The sequence below is a fragment of the Myripristis murdjan genome, chromosome 16, assembly GCF_902150065.1.
Source record: "Myripristis murdjan chromosome 16, fMyrMur1.1, whole genome shotgun sequence".
NCBI classification, from domain to species: Eukaryota; Metazoa; Chordata; class Actinopteri; order Holocentriformes; family Holocentridae; genus Myripristis; species Myripristis murdjan.
In genome coordinates, this window is record NC_043995.1 from 27,754,143 (window position 1) to 27,774,202 (window position 20,060).

The 20,060-nt window shown below is 42.4% G+C and overlaps 2 protein-coding genes and 1 long non-coding RNA gene across 3 annotated transcripts; 2 read left to right on the top strand and 1 right to left on the bottom strand.

Annotated features, from left to right (window-relative positions):
- Window positions 1–1,916: 1,916 nt before the first annotated feature.
- Window positions 1,917–8,481, top strand: LOC115373506 (m-AAA protease-interacting protein 1, mitochondrial). The gene is made up of 5 exons (XM_030071943.1): window positions 1,917–2,414; window positions 3,121–3,192; window positions 3,768–3,894; window positions 6,050–6,194; window positions 7,908–8,481. Exons 1-5 carry the CDS (start codon window positions 1,992–1,994, stop codon window positions 7,990–7,992), a joined length of 852 nt encoding a protein of 283 aa, XP_029927803.1. The 5' UTR covers window positions 1,917–1,991; the 3' UTR covers window positions 7,993–8,481.
- A 2,911-nt stretch (window positions 8,482–11,392) lies between these two features.
- Window positions 11,393–15,734, top strand: LOC115373508 (uncharacterized). Its single transcript, XR_003929549.1, has 3 exons — window positions 11,393–11,514; window positions 14,420–14,732; window positions 15,455–15,734. It is a non-coding gene; the product is annotated as an uncharacterized LOC115373508 (long non-coding RNA).
- efhb (EF-hand domain family, member B) lies at window positions 12,795–19,342 on the bottom strand. The gene is made up of 13 exons (XM_030071942.1): window positions 19,149–19,342; window positions 18,968–19,027; window positions 18,576–18,719; window positions 17,991–18,168; window positions 17,716–17,826; window positions 17,184–17,313; window positions 16,989–17,051; window positions 16,824–16,882; window positions 16,340–16,494; window positions 15,405–15,609; window positions 14,411–14,638; window positions 13,575–13,756; window positions 12,795–13,477 (listed from the first exon to the last, which is right to left on the bottom strand). The coding sequence occupies exons 1-13, from the start codon at window positions 19,215–19,217 to the stop codon at window positions 13,331–13,333; spliced, it is 1,731 nt and encodes a 576-aa protein (XP_029927802.1). The 5' UTR covers window positions 19,218–19,342; the 3' UTR covers window positions 12,795–13,330.
- Between the last annotated feature and the right edge of the window lie 718 nt (window positions 19,343–20,060).

The following is a 20,060-nucleotide window of genomic DNA, read 5'->3' on the forward strand; positions in this document are numbered from 1 at the left end:
TCTTGGTAGTGGTTTGGTTAGTTTGTTTCCTTTTTATTCTTTCATAGATATATATTTACATTTAGATCTGCACATATCTGCACCGTGTTTGTATGTCTAACTCTGTGTAAGTACATGAGAGCTGCAGAAGTGACCCGAGTCAAATTCCTTGTATGTGCATAAATGCCTGGCGAATGAAACTGATTCTGATTCTGATTAACAAAAGCCAGTGTCACAGAGTTCATCTAGAGCCAACTAATCAATAATCAATCACAAAGCAAAATCAGTTAATTTACTGATTGAAACCATCATTTAAACCTAAGAAACTGATGAATACAGCATGCACGAAAAGACAGAATGCAACAGGCAAACAGAACAAAGCACAAGAGACAGAATATGTCACAAAATGATAAAAATGCACAGCAAAATGGACGATGACATGAGAATCAAGTAAGGCGATGAGAAACAGGAAGTGAGAGTATGTTTACTGATTGCTCGATTAGATTATCAAAAAGAAAAACGTGATGGTGAGAAGATGTGTTATCATAAACGCGTATCGGCACATGGCTTTGTTTGCGACTCATTCTGAGAAGCTCCTCAGTGCACCCTGAGGTCAGTGATTTCTCTATGACAGGCCGTTGTTTCACATCTCGTCACTCCAAAGTCGTGAAATAACTCACGACACGTGCAGTGAGACCTTTGGCACCTCCCTGGTCGGCACCTGCAGACAGTCCTGCTGGTCAACTTTTTAGCAGAAGCCTGTAATTACTCAAGTATGTAATAAAAATATTAAATCAACATTTGGTGGTAAAGAATTATTTGTGTTGGAATTGTAATTCTCTGCTCTGCATCAGAGTTTTTAGTCACCTTGTCTGCTCTTTGGACAGGGTGACTTTGATTTTTATGCTGAAGACACAGTTTTATTCGTCTGTACTGTTCCATTAAACTGGCTACTCAGAAGCTGCAGCTTGACTTTACTAATGTTCAAAGGCACTCATTAGGTTTAAACTAATATTGTATGCTTATAAAACCCAGATTATGTTTTTTTCTTTTTTTTTTTTTTTTGAGGGCCAGAAACACAGCCTGCTGGTCATCTTTACATGAACAGGAGTTGTTTTCCAATGTCGTGCAGAGAAAGGGTGGTTGATGTGGATGCAATTTACTGACATGCCGCCTCTTCTGTCCTCGAGTTCTTGGCTGCTGTTTACAATTCAGATTCATTACTGGTCATAAATCTAATACTCATTACTGCATATTATGTGGAAATTTTGGCTGTTCTTCTCGCATAGTGGGAGGACACCGACATTGGTATCTCTATTGCCTCCATACATTTTTACACTGGAAAGCCCATTATTCCTGAGCAGCAGAATGACTTGAGCCTCCTGGATCGCAGGTTTGATTAGATTTGGGACAGGCTGCTTTTACTTTTAATGCTCCAAGACCCTGGAATGAACTGAAGAGGACCTTTAAACTTGACATTTCTTCTACCTGAGGATTTCCAATGTCTACTTATGAATCTGGTTATATTTGATTGCATCTGTTTGATTTTTTCTCGCTGCTGATCGTTTATTTTATTGTTATTGGTTTCAGCACCTTGAAAGTGAGGACTTGGCTTCAAAGCCGTCAGGGGTTTAAGATTATTTTTGGTGTTTTTGTTTTATTAGATAGGCAGAGAGGAGAGAGATGAAATACAAGGTAGAGAGAAGGGATGGCATGCAGCAGTGGGTCAGTCAGTCAATCAATCGGTCAGTCAATCAGTCAGTCAAATGTTGCCTCCGCCTCCTAACTGCCCCACTTCTACCATCACAAATTCCCATTTCCCTGTGAGGACCTTCCCTCCTGTTTGGGTCGCTCACTTTGCAATCGCGACATTTCCGACGTCACTCGAAGGCAGCAATGCTGTGTGTGTACACACAGTCCAGAAGGATTATGGGTAAAGCATGGGGTGAGTTGCATAAGGTTGCCAGGGGAAGCAGCAATGGAGGTTGTTTCATCTCCGGCCCTCTGCAGAAATGCACAATGCAGCTGGTAACGCCGCTCTGATGCAGCGGATCAGCGGCCTCGCTGCATGCCGGGAGCTCGGCGGCCTGGCAGCCCGCTCGTACCGAGCCTGGCCCCGGGACAGGGGCTCAAACTCCGGGCTGCCCGCCGTGCAGTGGGCGGGGGTGCGTGTCTTCACCGGAGCAGCGGCGGCTCCGGGCCGGAGGCTGGGCAGGCTGCGGGGACGGAGGTTCGTGTTCGCCGGTCAGACGCACAGACTGTTCAGCACCGAGCCGAGCGGGGAGCCGGGAAGCTCCGCCGGGCACCGCGGCATCTCGGTGGTCGGTATCCCGGACCCGATCACATGGATCCGGTGTAAAGTCATCATGTACCTCATAGAGCTTTATTTTGAGTTAGGCATCACCTCGGTGGAGTTTGACAATGGAGTGAAGCAGGTAATCCACTGACAGGGCCGTGCATGAATGAATGAATGAATGAATGAATGAATGAATGAATGAACAAGAGCTTAATAATCTAATTTTAGTCAATGCCAAGTCCTTTGAGCTCAACTCTGACAATACAAAAACGTCTTAACGATGACAGTAAAAGTGATGGTGATTATACAATACACTTATCATAACCTGCATCTAAAGGTAGTGTGCATACTTTACAGAGGGAAAAAAAAAAAAAACATCAGCGAATATAATGAGAGAAATGTAAGACTTAGGAGAAACTACATTAACAGAAAAATAAGTATGCTAATGAGGACACGAGATTAAAACAAGAGCTATTCCATAAAGGTGAGTTGAAGAAGTCATTTAAAAAGATGCAGTATTTAGAGAGCTCTCACAAGGTACAGTATGAGGCTTTGTTATGGTAAATTTACTTTTGTCAAGGGTCAAAGTTATTAAGGTCCTCAGAGCCTTTTAATCTCAAGACATTTTAATAGTTTTAAACCCATTTTGTGTTCTTTAGGCAGATCAAAATGTATAGATACATGCAAGAAAGGTCTAAAATCAAATATGAAGCCTATTTGATTTTCACCGTAGCCAGCTGAGCCACCAGGATGCCAACCTAAACGTGTTTTGAGGACCTGCAGACGCCATTTTTAGTACGAGTGGATAAAAGTCACTTTACTGACCAGTCGCTCATCTGTCGCAGGCTTTGGTCCATGTTTCTAACAAGATGTCCAGGGGCAAGTTTGAGGAGCTGAGGGGGCTTGTCTCAAACGAGGTATCCAATCTCTCTGTGTGACACACACACACACACACACACACACACACACACACACACACACACACACACACACACACACACCAGGCCAGATGCCCTGGCCTGCAGATTGCATCCTCCAGATGTGAGAGGGCATGTTGTTTTGGCACGGGCCCCGGGGGAAATCACATCATCGTTTTGATATCCTCGGAGGTGAAAATGGAGATTGCGGTGCAGGGTTTGTCATTCCCACTGAAGTCATGACGACGTCTGTGGGATTAATCACACCATATTGTTCCACCCTAATTTTAATGTATGTACGTAAGATGCTGCTAAGTCTGGAGATGAATACCATGTAATATTATGCAGTGACTTAAAACCCAAGAAAAATTTCTCTAAGGGGACAATAAAGTATATCTTATCTTATAGGGGATGCATTCAAAGCCACCCGTCCATTTTCCATACCTGCTTACTTCTTTGCACCCACACAAACACACACACACTCATACACAACAGCAACATAGGATCGATGCAGAAAAAAATGAATTAACGCCCGTCAGTGTTCTCCTCTCTGACCTCCTCCGTCTTCGTTCCAGATGGTCAATTACGTGGAGAAGAAGTGCAAGTCTCTCACTGACGCTCAGCGACAGCAGCTCGCCATCTCGATGGACGATATTATATTTCTGCTTCCTGAGGACGTTTCTGTATTCTTCGATCAAAATGGTAAGTCTTGTGCTGTAAGTCTGCGTGCACACACAGGCGTGCACGGTGCACAAGGGCCGAGGCACAGATTTTAGTCTTTAACGTTGATGATCAGGTGTGTCAGAACTGTCTTTTTGTTGATTTTTACATGAAGTTTTGTACTTTTTCACTGTATATGAAATTGTAAGTCAGGCAGTTGGATTCAGTGGAAAGTCGCTGATTTAGTTCCATGAGAAAAATGTATGTGGGGAAGTTAATGAGGCTGTAATCACACAGGATGTTTTGTTAGAATATGTGTGTGTCATTTTTTTCAGTTATTTCCCAAGGTCTGGTCATGTCAGGGGTTGCAGATCTCCTCCAAACTGTGCGGCTCTTGTTTTGGCCGTGACGCGTTTGGTGTACGCTGCGAGTCACAGCGTAAGCCGCAGCACTGCACGTGGCCTGAATGTCACCCTCCAGTCAGCTGAGCCGTTTTACAAGTCGAGCAAGTCAGTGGAAGCGCTCGGCAGCGGCCCCTGAGACGGGCGCAACGAGCCAGAGCTCTTAGATGAGACGATAAGGCGCTCTCTGTGAGGATGTCGATGTCGTGCAGCCACATCCTCTGTTTGAGAGCAGGCTGCTCGTCTGACGTCTTCAAGTGCGAGCAGAGAAGCTGCTAACTTTCTCTTGCCACTTGTTATATTCATCAATGCTACACCCTTTGTCATCTCCGGTTGCTGTGAAACTTTATATTGTGCAGATAGGAATAAGAATGACGTAACCCCCCCCTTGCATCCTCTGACATTGGTGTCTCTTCTGCACTTGGAGCAGGAGACAGAAACAGTCCTATCTGATCACAGGCTTTAAAAAAAAAAAAAAAAAAAAAAAAAAAAAAAAAAAAAACTCTAAATCTACTCAGTAACTACTGCCCAGATCCAAGGCACCAAACCCCCAGCTGCTCCTCTGGCCAGCAGGAGGAAGCTGTTGCAGATACTGATAGGCCTAAAGAGAGACACTAATAACTGAGATTTTACCCAATGGTCACAGCTGATACTAAAAATCCCGAGGAACATGTTCAAAAATTCAAGCACACTGTATTGGCACAGAGAAGCCTGTAGTTTTGAAATGGAAAGAGGGGAAAAGAGAGATTTTACATAGGGATGCACGTCATCAGTGTCAGCCGATATTGGCTTTAAAACGAAATATCGTATCAGCCTGAAATGGAAAATCTCTGCCGATGTGACCCGCTGATATGTGAAATATGTCAAGATTGCCCTGGTTGTTGCTGTTGCCAGGATTTTCTCACGGAGAGCATCATCCAAACATGTTTAAAAAGATGAATCTTACAATTTTGTTTGAAAGAAAATATTTTATTTTGCATAACCTGAGTTGAAGTAATTTTCCTATTTTGTCCAGTGAATGTGAACATTTTGAAAAGCATTGTTGTGTTGTGTCTGCATCTGTCAGTGGGCCTTCACAATAAGAGCAGGCATAATAAACTGCTAATTCTACCACAGTAGAGACTAGATGTTCTCTGTAATTAGATGGGAAAAGATATGTACATATATCAGTATTTGAAGAGTTGAAAGTTATTGGTGTATCGGATATTGACAAAAAATCCAGTATTGTGCATCCCTAATTTTTTATCATTATTTGGTCCAGAGACCCCAAACTAACAGTCCAAGTCTCACAGTGTAGTGAAAGTAATGGATTAGATCAGCGTCATCATAAATCATCATACTTTAAAGTTTTACACTCAGCATCAGTGTTTTTATTTTATTATTTATACTTTATTGAACATGTGAAAGACAGGGATAAACAAATAGAAGTATGACATGTAAACAATATGAGCAAACAAAAGCTAAATTGACCGATCGTCAACCGAATAATATAGTTCATGAATTATATTATTCGGAATGGAAAAGGGGTAGGAAGAAGCAAGAAGCTTTTCAAGTCCTATCCCTTCATACTGGCTGTGTGACTCAAAAACAACAAATCATTGTTCTCTGCACAAATCCAATCATCTTGAAAAAAAGGTTAAAAGAAAAAGTGTTGATATTGAAAAAGTGTTATCATGCATCCCTGGATTGCAGCTGCAGTGCACCAGAAACCTCCTCTGGTCACTCAGAGTTTATAAACCTCCAGTGGTGTTAACCGAGCTGCCTGCCGGTCTCCGTCTGCCTTCTGCTCCTTCCAGGGAGGAAGTTCTGCTTCGTCGTCATGAGGTTTTGGCTCCTGTCCACACTGGAAGGCCCCGACGACCCCGAGGGCTCAAAAATCTTCAAAGTCACCTCCGACGAAGACGGCGGCCCGCGGAGGAAAATAGTGACCGCCGTCTATGAGTAAGCAGCACACCTCATTCAGCTCGTCCTACGTGCACGTCACAGTCGCACCATTCATCCAGATGCACGGAGGATCGACATCCAGTCTTTTCCGTGCAGCGCGCGCCGCTTCTTTTTGCGCTGAAAGCATATTGTTGTCATTTGCTATGATTTGCTTGGTGCCAAAATCGCTATTTAGTCTACTTTTTTTTCCATTTGCTCTGTGTTGAATCAGCCACATTTAGCAGAACACTGGCAAAGGCCCAGAATTACCTGCAGGCCCAGCGACGTATAGTATGTCTACATTCAAAAGGGTAGATACGAGAGCCAAAGCTATTAAAAAAAAAAAACATATTGCAGCAAGTTGAATGTTCTGCAAATCCGTGTAGAAGTTATGGTTTACAACTTGTTTATACCTTAAAGGGGAATTTTGGCAAGACGCACCGGAGTGTCATGTGTGGGCGGGATGGAGGGGTTCATGTAAAATTTAATGCCTGGTTAGAAAAATGATGAATATAGTATATTCCACCGGGGTATTGTCACTATTGTGCCTCAAAAAAAGAGACTCATTAACAGACATGTTGCAGTAAAAATAAAATTAAAAAGGTAAAGCAAATAATAAAACGAGTAAGGGACTGATCATGAATGGCCTGATTAATCATTTTCTGTAAGACAGCAGTGCAATTTCCAAACTTCAAAAAGCATGGCTCGATGGCAAAGTTAAGAGCCCGATTTTGCATCTTTGCCGCATGAAGCTGTGACAGGAAGTGAGCATAATTTAGATTTTATTGTAATACTTTAAGGAACTTGCTGGGACTTTCAGCGTCACACACAAACAACCTCGTCGACTTCTGGCATGCAGAAGAAGCGCTGACATGATTTGCTGCAGAGACAGAGAGAGAGGAAATAATTGCATGTCCGATCCATGGGATAGTAAAAGCCTCTTTCCGTTTCCAATCAGTAATCCGGTTAGGAGTTGGACCACACGCTGCGGCTATTCTACCTAATACCCACCTATCGAGTTAGCCAGATTCCCTCTCCCATTGTCTCAGGCCTTAGACTCCCCTGTCAGAAAGCCTATTACACCTCAAATGTTATCCCTGCTCGAGCAAACACACAGTTAAGCAGGATAAGGAAGCCGTTTTCCTGAATCCTCACCTTATTATTTTCAAGGTGAGGCGAAACAAAACTTTGAGTGAATGTTCATGTTCACATGCGTTGATCCACCTTGTCTCTCGGTGTGATGGAAACTTTTTTTTTTTTTTTTTTTTGCTTTGGAAAAGAATTAAACTGTGTTGCTCTGAAATCCTACCTGTCTGTATTCGGTGGTTCATCACTGACTGAAAGAATTAGAGAGGAAAAATAACTCCCAAGACATTTTTTTTTCATGAAACAGTAAGTGATGTTTACCTCATCACAAAAAACATTCATATGATAATTTATTTACCCAAGGACATTCAGCTTTGCTATTTTATCTTTTTTTTTTTTTTTTTGCTGTCTTGGTTTGTTCAGCTGTACTATTATACTGTTATGTTGACATTCAGTTACCAAAGATGAAAAAAGTGACAGGACCAAGGATGTTTTTTTTTTTTTTTTTTTTTTTTTTTTTTGGTTAAATCAAATCAAAATTTGTCTCGTCTGCCTTGTATCACAGCCTTAGACAGCACCTCATATTTAAAAGAGCGAGTGAAGTGTCTGAGGTCCAGTGAAATATGTTCCTGTCCCCTGTCCCAGATTCCACCGGGAGCTGACGACCGGAGCGCCGCCTGATTGGACGGTCACCAACGTCTGGCACTGGCACTGGAAACTGGCCGAGTGATCTGTGACGCCGGCCGTCAGGATACAGCAGCAGACCAATCGCAGACTGAACTGTACCTTTCTCTATGAAAGACAACATTCAGCTGGACAGTTTATGAGCCGAAAAGATGGCAAGAGTTGCGACGGTGTAGTGGTGCCACTGTGGGGAGGGAAAAAAATGATGGAGCCAGTGAAGGAGGAGGAAAATATTCAGAGAAAAAAAACCTCAGAAATTCTCTGAGATTAAAGTGGTAAATTTACAAGAAAAAAACTTACAAATTTATGAGAAAAAAAACTCAAAAATTCTGAGATTATAGTCACAAATTTGTGAGACAAAACTCAGAAATTCTGAGGTTAAAGTTGTAAATTTATGAGAAAAAAATCACTAAAAAACTTGGAAATTGGAGTCACACATTTGCCAGAAAAAAAATTGGGAAAAAAAAAAAATATATATATATATATATGTGTGTATATATATATATATATATATATATATATATTATATTATATACCATGGGATTTAGTAAGAAAGAAGGAAATCCTGGTGATTTGAGTCCAGAATCACAATATACTCATCAACATCTGGACTTTGAAGAGACATCGCCGTGACTTGGGCCGATTCAGGAGAACATATTTTGTGATTTTGTGCTAAAATCAGCAGGATTTCCTTCTTACTAAATCCCATTGCAAAGCAGAATTTGATGAGGTCATCGACTGCAGGCCTGATACACGGCGAGCGGCAGCGTCTGCAAAGTGAAGCCATGTGGTTTCTTTGTAAGAGTGTATTCTTCTCATAATATTTATTTAAGTAATTTTTCCTCTCCCCGCCGCGGCCCCAGTACGCCGTCGTACGACAGCAGGTGCGATCGCTGTCCAGTTGGATCGTATGAAATGTGACCCAAAGCCACGACACTTGAACTCCACCTCAACACCTCAAAAACTCCCTTTGTATATCAAATGATCCTCTGACCCTCAGGTCCCCCACACTCCACGATGCCTTCAAAGACCCCTCCAGTGACTTTAGCCCTGCTGGCATGACAACAAGTCACCGGTTTGCAAGGAGAAGCAGCCGGAGCGACGGCCGAGAGAGGCGCAGCTGCTCCTCCCTGCTCCTCCCTGCTCCGCCTCACCTGCTGAGCGGCAGAAATTGAGATTGATTGAGATTGAGATTTGTTGGAGGAGCAGCACTTGAACCGTGTTAAGTCTCGATAATACAGTAGATATACAGGATGAATGGGATGCTGAGGTCACTGGAGGAAAGATTTCCAAGTATCTTTTTAGCATAAAGTAGTGCCTACATGTTACGCTGAGTCTGTCAAAGAATTAAAATGTGTGAAATAAATAACCTAATCTGGGCACTGAACTGCATTTTTGTCTTTTTTTTTTTTTTTTATTAACACCCAGTCTACACCCCACTAACAGCATGCTTCACTCCTGTGGCGCTTTACCTTACACCTAGCACCAGTAGGTAGTGAGCTCACCAGCAGCATTTTAATGGGACAACTGTCCCTGCATCAGCATTAAAGGTGAAGTCCTCGTATTTCATAGTTATTTTCTCCACGTGATAATATGACTTGTATTTGGCACAAGAGTCCAAATATCAGTGTTGTGGTTCTGCTGATAACAAGCAGTGCGCAATAAGATAATCGATTTTTCATACCAAGCAGGAGGGGGCGTTTGTTCTGTATGGTTGTCGGCTGCGCAGTCGACTGTTTGAAGTACTTTGTCGGCCGACGAGAGATCACAACATGTGCAAGTCTTTAGCCAAATCATCAAAAAAAAAAAAAAAAAAAAAAACAGTTGTGCCGCAGCGCTACGAGCAAGAGTGACAAATTCCAGCAGAAAATTCCCCACCCGATCAAGTAACTCGAACGCATCCCGTGTTTTTTAGAGACAGCTGTAACTGCCAGAAACGTGTCACTTGTCAGACGCATCACGACTGACAGGCCGGTGAATGCTGCGTGTCATCCCATTCTGTTAAGGCTTGCAGCAACATTATTAATGTTGACAACATATCTGACAAAAAGAGAGAATTCTGTCATTAGCGACCGATAATTCATGCATAATCAAATATGCTAAGGGATTATTCTAATTTTCTTGCACAGTGATAGGCGGTCTGTGGAAGTTTGCGTGGGGGGTTTTCTTGGTTCCAGTGGAGCATTTCGAAGAGTCATAATGAGATTATGTGAGTGCGGTTAGCTTAGCACATGTCAATATGCTCGTGGATGCGGTGCGAGCACATTAAACAATTTCTCACGCCCGTGCGTCATTCAGTTTAATGGAAATTAACAGAGAACAAACAAAACAAGTGGTGAATGAACAAAAAGCTAATGGTTTTATTAGTAGTTATTTGACTGTTTTGTAATGTTCTGACATGTGGATCAGAAAAGGCTGCGTGCCAACTCTGTTTTCATTAATCTGGTTAGCGCAACTGATTCCAAATAATTCCTCTAACCGCTCCCTTTCTGTGTGAGTGTGTGTGTGTGTGTGTGTGTGTGTGTGTGCGTGTGTCTGTGTCTGCAGGCATCTCAGCCACAAATGAATTGTTGCAGCTGTGCCAGACTCACATTTTAAGGTTAATTAATAAATTTACAAAGTAGAGTTGAGACCAAAGTAACTCACGACCGAGGGCACAACAGGCAATAAAATGTGTAAATGTCTTTCTACATGTAAATGTGATAATATCCACTGCAGGTGTGAACTAAAAAAACAAATCACACAGAACATGCTGCTACATACAGGCTTCTGCAGATGAAATCCCTCAGATCGTTGGGGAGAAAATGACGAAAAAATCAGTAAATTCTCAATAAATAAATGTGAATAGGCAGGAAAAAACCAGAACTAGAATCAGGACTACAGCCCTGAAATGCTTCATAGTGGACAGAGACTGAAATATGGATATAGAATGAAAAAACACTAAGTGACAAATGTAGTGCTGAAATGATTAGTCACTTAACTGATTGGTCAAACAGCTAGAATATATTGATAAAGGATAAATTGTTTGGTGATACATCAAGTAAAAATCCCAAGAATTTGCCGATTCCTTACTTTTCTCCATTCATATCATTGTAAAATTATTGTTTTTGTTTGTTTTTTTGTTTGTTTTTTGCTGGTCAGACTAAGGAAGCAATTTAACTGCATCACTTTGGGCTCTGCTAATGAACATTTGACAGTTTTGACACTATATAGCTATATAACTAATACATCTATTAATAATTAAAACAACAAAAACAAACAAAAAAAAAACAGATAAATTGGTAATGAAAATAACCATTAGCTGCAGCCACAGTGCACTGAATTTATCCACCTGAGGGTGTTCTTCCTCTGAGGGAGATTCACAGAAGTCCGTCTGATGTTTCTGTCTGATTTGAAGACTGTCTCAGATCTTTCTGGCTCTTCCTCTTTGGCCACTGACACGGTGATCAATGGTAAGAGTGTAATGATGCCTTCAGGGTGCTTCCTCCTTCTTCATGCCAATTGGTGCTGTCAAAGTGCTGTCCGTCAGACTGTAACTCACACACCTGAGGAGACTCCCAGCCTGCAGGTCGGTCACATGCCTAAAAGGGCTCATTGTTTTCACCTTAATGACATTTTGGCAGGTTTGAGAGAATAAGCCCTTACCTGTGTCTCCTCCAGAGGTCGGGTTAATGACATTTGACTACTGCAGTAAAAGTAAAAAGTGTCTCATTTCAAATGTCCCGTCCTCCTTTTTCCAAACAGTAACTGTGTTAGCTGTGATCTTTTCCATGCTTTTAAAGGGCCATTCTGCAAAATTGAAGTGCAGGACCCTGTAGACTGACAAATGTAGGCTAAGCACATAATATGGCAGCTGAGTCTCCATGGTTCTCATCATCAGGCCAACTCATTGATATTTTTCCTCTTTTTTCCACACTTGTCCTACACTTTTTGCCCATTGAGTCTAAATGGTCCTTGCTACAGTCCTTTTTTATTGTGCAGCTTTTATTGTGAAATCTGGATATGCCAAAAAAGTAGAAGCAGATTCCTCTTCTTGTCTTTGCTGACTGAGCTTTTACTGTGAAAAGTTCGACAATAATTCATTGATCATTTGTTCTCTGTACTGGATGTGATTTAAAAATGTAGTGAAGTACAATCAAGGAAAAGTGTACCTCAGTAAAAGTATAATTACTGACTTTAAAAAACACTAAAACAGCTACTCGATCACAGTAACGTGAGTGAATGTAATGAGTTACTTCCGCCTCTGGTCAGGTTTTTCTTGGAGAAGATGCTTGAAATGGCTTGAAGGAGCAACTCTGTTCTCCGGTGTGTCATCACATGCCAGCGACTTGATGATCACTAGGAACAAATTAACGTATTGAAGAGTGTGTAGCAGGTGTGTCTCCACGCATAACCCTCTTCTGGTTGGGTGCTCTGCCAAAAACTACAGACTGGCTCCCAGCGAATCCACCAAGAAACACAGGAGTGGCGGCACTCCAAAAACCTTAATCCAAAAAATAGGACAAGGCACTACTCTGATGGAGGCTTATATGCCGAAACGAGTTAGCCTGATGTTGGCCATTGAAAAAAAAAAGTTAAAACTGAAGTTTACTTCTGTTTTTTTTTAAGTAGTTTTACAAGAGTGTTGCCATTCCTGTGTTTTTCATGGATCAGTTCAAATCCACCTATTCGTCAGTTAAAACATGTCTATACAAAATAACAATATAACACAGAGGGTAAACTCAAATGTTGAAAATAACAGCATTTACTCTCATTTTTTATGTAATACATACATATTTATTGATTTTCCGAAAACACAGCACCCAATCTTTAGTTAAGTCAGTGACCAAGTCAAATACACTCCACTAGCAACTATTGATAAGTCCAAAGACATCAGTTAAACACTAAACAGATCAATCTTTGGTAGCTTGCAATTATCAATAAAAGAAGATACAGCACTCCCAAGAAAAAAAAAAGAAGCTCAAACTGAAAATTGAATGCTGACAAGATAAACACTGACTTTTAGTTTATTCAGATCCACAACGGTTGAGTTGACCGAGGTGGCAGCTGCTCCTCCTGAGGTTCACAGTGCATTCACAAATTAAAAGTAACACGTTACTGCAGGCAGTTCACGGCGCTGACACAGATGGCCGAAATGCAAAAGAATGAAAGCAAACCCGAAAAACAGGTTGAGTAAATAACACCAGGAGTGCAGCAGACTGACCTATTGCCATTTGCACCGGAGATTTCTCTTTTGTTGCATTTTAAATTTTCTTGAGAATAATACTTATACAAAAATGTATTGTTATGTTTGCGCGTAAGAAACACAAATTTGCATACTGTCTGATTTTTTTTTATTTTTTTTTGATGAGAAAACACTGTGCAGGTGAAAGGAGCTTTGTGCGTTACATTGCTTTTATTTCCTTGAGCACGTTACGGAAAACCTCGACACAAACCTCCCCGGTGGGATGCCTCATGGACGCCAGCCTCCAGGCTTCCTCAAAGATCTCCTTGGAAACGCTCACCCCCATATTTTCGAAGATCTGTGCCATCTGTGGAGAGAACGGCAGGGCGCATGAGGTGAGACCATGCCCGTTTAAATATCTTTAAATACTTTGTGTGCACCGACTCCACCCCCCCGTCGCTTACCTCGTCCCTGCTGCGGGGACAGAAGAAGTGCTCCTTGTGAGCGCCGTAGAGTGAGTGAAGTGAGGGATACAGGAGATCTGCTGCCGTCTCGGTGTCACCGTAGTTATTAGTGTCACAGATTCTCTTGATCCTTGGGGCGGGCAGGTCAGTGCGAATTGTGGGGATCCCAAAGGTACGGCCGTCTGCGGAGAGAGAGAGAGAGAGAGAGAGAGAGAGAGAGAGCGATCACATGTCGAGTCCGGTTTGTGAGTGACTGGGAAAGAAGAAACTCTGAGTCTGAAAAGTGACGCTGTAAAACTGTCAAACAACAGGCTGCTGTCCACAAGCAGGCTCACGGTGCGGAAACATGAAGTGCTGAGGTGACAAAACAGGTTACAGCAATTAAGCAAATTTCTGTTTACGGCTTCGTGTGTTTGTTCTCTCTCTGAGCTCTCTGAAACGGCACTTCAGTTTTCCCCTCCAGAATGCGTCTTTCATATGTTTGTCAGCAGCTTCAAACACATCCATACACATTTGTGCAATTAAAATTCACTGGTATTGCAGTTTAAGGAAGAAAACACACATCAATGCACAAAGGAAACAGGAAAAAGCAATCACAATCCAAAAGCCATAGTGGAGTATGTAAGAAAAACAAATAAAAGTACAGAGCAGTGAATACAGAAGAAAACGTGTTTGTTGGCAAGGTCAGACTGATGATCTCTTCGACTGACACTTTGAGAAAGCATTAAGTTTGCTGAGTAAACTGAGCGTTTGTGAACGAGTCAGCTGTGTGAGACCAGAGACCGCAGGCCAGGAGAAAGTCACTCCTCACAACACACCTTTTCTCTCTGACTTACCTCTTGCAGACGGATCACCGGCGACGGCCCCGATGAGGGAGGAGGAGGTGCTGAAGTGGTGTGGGACCGTTTTCGGTCGGCTCAGGGTCCTGACGGTCTTCTGTGAGCTGCCTGGCTTCACGGGCTGCAGGTCTTCAGGCTGGATCAGCGGCCTGGAGTCCGGAGCGTCCGCTGAATCCGACGAGAGCTCCCTCTGCAAGCCGGCCGGGGCCGTGCTATTCCTGCACTCTGCGGCAGACAGAGGGAACGCAAAGCGAATGAAGTGAAGGACCCCTTACGGCAGATTCAACTGACGGAAAAAAAAACATGGTGTAATCTATCAGTGAGTCAGACTGGCAATGGGAAGCATGTAGATTCACTATCAATGAAAGAATGTAATCAGTTCCCGCACACACTTTTTCACCGCTGCATTGATCCATTGTGAGAAAGGGTCTTGTGATCAAAATGTTAAGTACCTCCCTGTGATGGATCAATGCAGAGGTGAGAAAGTGTGTGTGGAAATTGGCTCCATTCTTTCTCTGGAGGTGAATCTTCGGGGACATTGATTCCCTGCACCACACGACAGGCAGGGCAGGTGTGCGTGTTGCCTTGTACTCATCAACCATGTAGACGACCACTTTAATCAGCCCTTTTCAATTTTTCACAGTGTGCCTTTAAAACCAGACAAAAAAAAGCCTAAAAAAGGAATGTCAGATTAAGCAGCATTTACTTCAGCTGTGACCGGGCTTGTTACCAGGATGTTGGCAGTGCAAATACCCTGATCAGCTGAGTGAATCTGAAGTGGACAAATTAATAAGTAACATGCACCCCTGTGAAGGTGAAGCGGGGCAGTCTGACAAAAAGAGCACACCTGCTCACCAAACCCCTGAAGGTTAAAATAATCAGGCAGCGCCTTAGCAAATGTCTCATTGGTGATTTAAATCAATTAATGTCTGTATGGAAGTGAAGCAGAACTGGATGGAAAAAAATAAAAGAATTGATTCAAAGTCATCACTTGTTAGGATGTCTTGCTCCCGGGTGTTGATGGGCATTTTGTCCTTCCAGGTGAGGAAGTTGGCGAACTCCACGAAGTTGATGAAGCTGTCTTTGTCCGCGTCGCAGTCGTCCATCAGGTCGCTGAGGATCGGCTCGCACAGGTCCAGCTGCACCTCACGGCACACAGCCAGCAGGTCCTCCTTGTCAATCATCCCCCTGCCCTTCTGTTCAATTACACACACACACACACACACACACACACACACACACACGCACACATGCACACACAGTCATGGATGTGATTTCCTCCAACCATGGACTTTTTCAAAGTTTGTCAGTGGTACCACCTCATTTATCAAGTAAAATCCCAAATATTCTCCAGTTCAATCTTCACTAAGATCAAAGATGCAAAACATTTTCCTTTCTCTGCTCATGTCATTATGAAATACTTTGGTTACTGGTCATAATCAGAAAGCCATCTGAAGACTTTGGGCTCTGCCAACTTCCCACAAGCATTTGCTATAATTTCTGTTATTTTACAGAGTAAATGACAAATCATTTTTAAAAATTAAAACAAAAATGTATTATTGAATGGATTAACCATCAAATGAAAATAACAATTAGTCACTACTTATCTCAAAGCAGATAAACCTGATATCATGATATCATCAACAGTTTTATATGCAATACCCTAACTGATCTTATTTAGCGATACAAAATTATTTCATTAACTGTTTTTTGTTTTTGGTCCGGAAGTCATATTATATTGAATTTGATGATGATGACACTTGAGAAGCTTTTCCAAAATGCTGCACAAATTGCCCTGGATTGTGCTGCTGTGGTCGAGCTGCACCTTCTTGTGGTTTATTAAAATGTGATGAGTTCAGTGAGTGAGCCGACTGCAGGTTCAGGTCAGCAGTGCAGAGTGAGAATGTGGCCCGATCAGCTGCGTACCTTGTCATAATGCCTGAACGCCTGCAGCAGGGAGGGGAAGTTGTGGAAGTTGACCTTCTTGAGGAGATTTCGCACTGCGCTGACCAGGGTGTGCCGGCGGTCCCGGCCTGACGGGTACTGGCCTGGCTCAGCGCAGTGGATCAAGTCTCCAGCGCCTGTGGAGCGCCAAGGCAACACTTCATCAGCTGGCGTGAGCAAAAAAGACCCATAGTGCTGCTGTCCAACCAAAACCTTGTATCTCCATAATATGACCTTTCCAGAAACTAAGGAGAACAATCTTTATTTTTCAATTTATGTCATTCGTTTTTAAAGTTTTATATCCCAAAAGGCTGTAGAACTTTCTGAGTCCATGTAAATACGCTAAACCATGAACATCACCAAAAATGGAGATACAACGATTTCACCTGACAGCTACAATAGTCTGTGTATTTATTTTCGAGTGTATGTAACTGTGTTTTGTTTCAAACTTAGAAACAGACAATACCATGTTCATCTGGAGGCAACATAAGTCCAAAGGCACGATTGGATGGAGTGTTTGCTGTCCTGAAAACACAAAAGTGTAATGAGAGCATAACATAAACCAAGAATACCTGCAATATAAAAAAGCGGTAAATGTACATGGATTTCGTCAGAAAGCTCTGACACTTACAGGTTGTTCACTCCACCAAGCTGTGGCTGCTTTTTTTCCCTGAAGTTAAAACCTCTCCTACTCCTATGGCAAAATAATGTTGACAATGACATACTTTCTGCAAATACTGAACTGAATACTTTATTTGAATTGAAGTGGTGTGTGTGTGTGTGTGTTTTTGAGCAGAGGTGTGAGACACCTGAGGAAAGCACTTACCTCCATGTCTCCCCCAGCCACTGCAGAGATTTAGCGACACTGCGGCCGTCGTGTGAGTGGGGCACGGAGACCCCAAACCTGCTGTCTTTAGCACAGCGACTCCAGCTGTAGTTCCTGTCAACTCTCTCACCTGGAGTGCAGCAAAGCGGAGAGAAGAGCGAGTGACATTTCAGACATGGTTTCAGATTAAAAGTTGGAGAAAGACATGAAATGAGAAGTGACGCCCCATCAGCTGCAACTTCTTTTACCGTACGTGTTACAAAAGTGGCAGTCAGTCAACATTTTCATTTCCATAAGGCGTTTTCAGCACGAGCGACTTACAGCCACACAAATCAGTTAAAACAAAGTCAGATACTGTGTCTCGCTGTGCTTTCTTTAGGAGTCATACTTGCAACATGTTGTAGGAGGCACCTAGTAATCCAGCTGGGCATTATCCTTAGTCTTTCTTAGAGGTATAAACTCGCACACACATAAACCTAACCTAAAATGATCAAAGTGCAGGACACAATAAAGAAATGCTTATGCCTCTTACCGACAAAGTAGGCATTGTGGCTACGAATATAAGCCTGGTGTCCCTCCTGAGCCTCCCTCTCCACCTCCTCTGTTGTTTTAGGCGGGTTGACGACCTCACGTGCACTTAAACCTGAACACAGAGGAGCACATAAAGAGTTAAGTACTCAGTGTGTCCATCCTTTCAGTAAAGTGACTTGGTAACATAAGCTTTTTGAAAAAGAGTGGACCTTTTTTCCTAAGTCACATGAGGCCAAGTTTATTCTGACCTGTGACTCTCTTGGGTGTGATATTTACCTTTCAGTGACTTCACACCAAACGTGGTTTTGTCATTGTACCAGTTGGGAAGCCTGCCGCTCTGATCGTGCGACCTGCCCAGCGGGGCTTTTCGACTGGAGGCGTACACAGCCTCGCTGAGCTGAAGCAACTTCTGCTGACAGAAGCTCTGCCGTGAGGGATTCACCAAGCTTCCAACCTATTGGAATCAAGATTTAAAACAATAATAATAAAAAAAATACACCCACACCCCTGCTGAACTGGCATCCAAGTTGAGCATGTTAAAACTTGAAAGACTATGTTGATGTTTTGGCAAACAATGGCCAACCACTGTGGCACCATGTTCATCATTTAACACATTTTACACTGCTTTTTGAGATCAATGTGTTGCTTGTGTGATAAAACTGAACACAGATGTGAAACTGCTGCACGTTATGTTTTTGCACACCGTTGTGTTGATCCAAGAGCTTCCATAAGAAACTAAAGCAGATTTTCGAATTTGAAACACTATGACTTTGACAACTCCTTACCCTGACCCCACGTTTAAAGCTAAAATCTATCTTTTGCCCCTTTAACCTACAAGACGTCCAGCTGTGCAGGACTCACAGAGAGGGAGGATTTGGTGCTGACGCCGTGGACGAGGCTGCTGGCAACATCTGGATCATCTGCTTTCCCTCGCAGCACTCTAATGGCTCCTGGCTCGGGCCGGGTGTCGTTTAGAAACTTCCTAATCACCGGTGGGGTCGGAGCCTGGGAGGCCAAAATATGAACACAACAGCAAGAGGGGATTTATGCACCTGGGACTTGAAGAGTTCATTTTCAACTGAACCCATGCACCAATCACACACACACACACACACACACACATCACAGGCCATCAGTGTCAGAATACACAAACAGAGGCTACCTGTTCAACTCTGTTTCACACTACTCTCTCTCTTTTACACACACACACACACAGACACACACACACACACACACACACACCATGGACCTACCCTGGGCAGCTCTTGTAAGCAGGTTTTAGCTCTTTCCCCAACAGGTATCAGTTTCCCCGCCTGGTAGAAAGAGAATAATCTTTCATTAACTTCATATTTTCACCATAAAAGACAAAACGTGCATTTATATCGCCGGGTTTAGCTAGCATTAGCATCAGCAGCAGGTGGAAGCTGCTCTTACCGCCGGTATGTCCGGAAACCTGTCCGTGTATTTCCAGGTGTGTGTTGTGTTTCCGTCTGTCCAAATCATCCTGAAGACACATGTGGCAGCAGCCCAGCTTCAGGCTCTGTGTCTGGACACAGTCTTTGGCAGCTCGACAGAGAAAACCCGGTTTAGTTTAGTAAAGTTAGACGCTGTTGAGTCGGACAGCGTTAGCTAGCGCTCCGGGGCTGTACACAAGTTTAGGTCTGGTTGCCTAGCAACACATGCGACGTCCTTGTCACGTTTTATTTTTTATTTTTTTTATTTTTGTTTTTGCTTGTTTTTTTTACCCTCTCTTTAGTTAAGTATTGGTCCACAATAATTTACCTACTTTTCAATTTAGGGACTTGAAAATATTTATGACATTTAATAGTGAGTTTATAATGGCCTTATATCATACTTTTTAAATGATGATGTGTATCTAATTAAAAATATAACTATAACATCGTTACATATAATAATATAATTTAAAAATCCATAATAAAATGTAAGACCTATGTCAAGGATCGGTGGATTACATTGAAGTTAATGTAATTTATGATACAAGGTTTGCTATAATAGTCATAATATTGTTAGACTGATGACGTGTACCCTATCTCAAAATGCTATTGAGTTTGATTTTTTTTTTTAAACTCATGGTTTCACAATGATAGAATGCAACTGTGTGATTATAGTGACTTATTTTATTTTAGCTTTATATTATATGGTAGGCAATGGCAAGAGGAAAATTCTGTATATTTTCTATATAATATTTTAAAGTTTTGCTGTAGTATCTTTCTCAGATGAACATGGGATTTGTGGACTTCATGATCATCTACAGTGCATTATGAAGGTCCTCATAGATCCTGACACTTTATCAACCCTCCTATTATCTTTGGGGTCGATTTCACC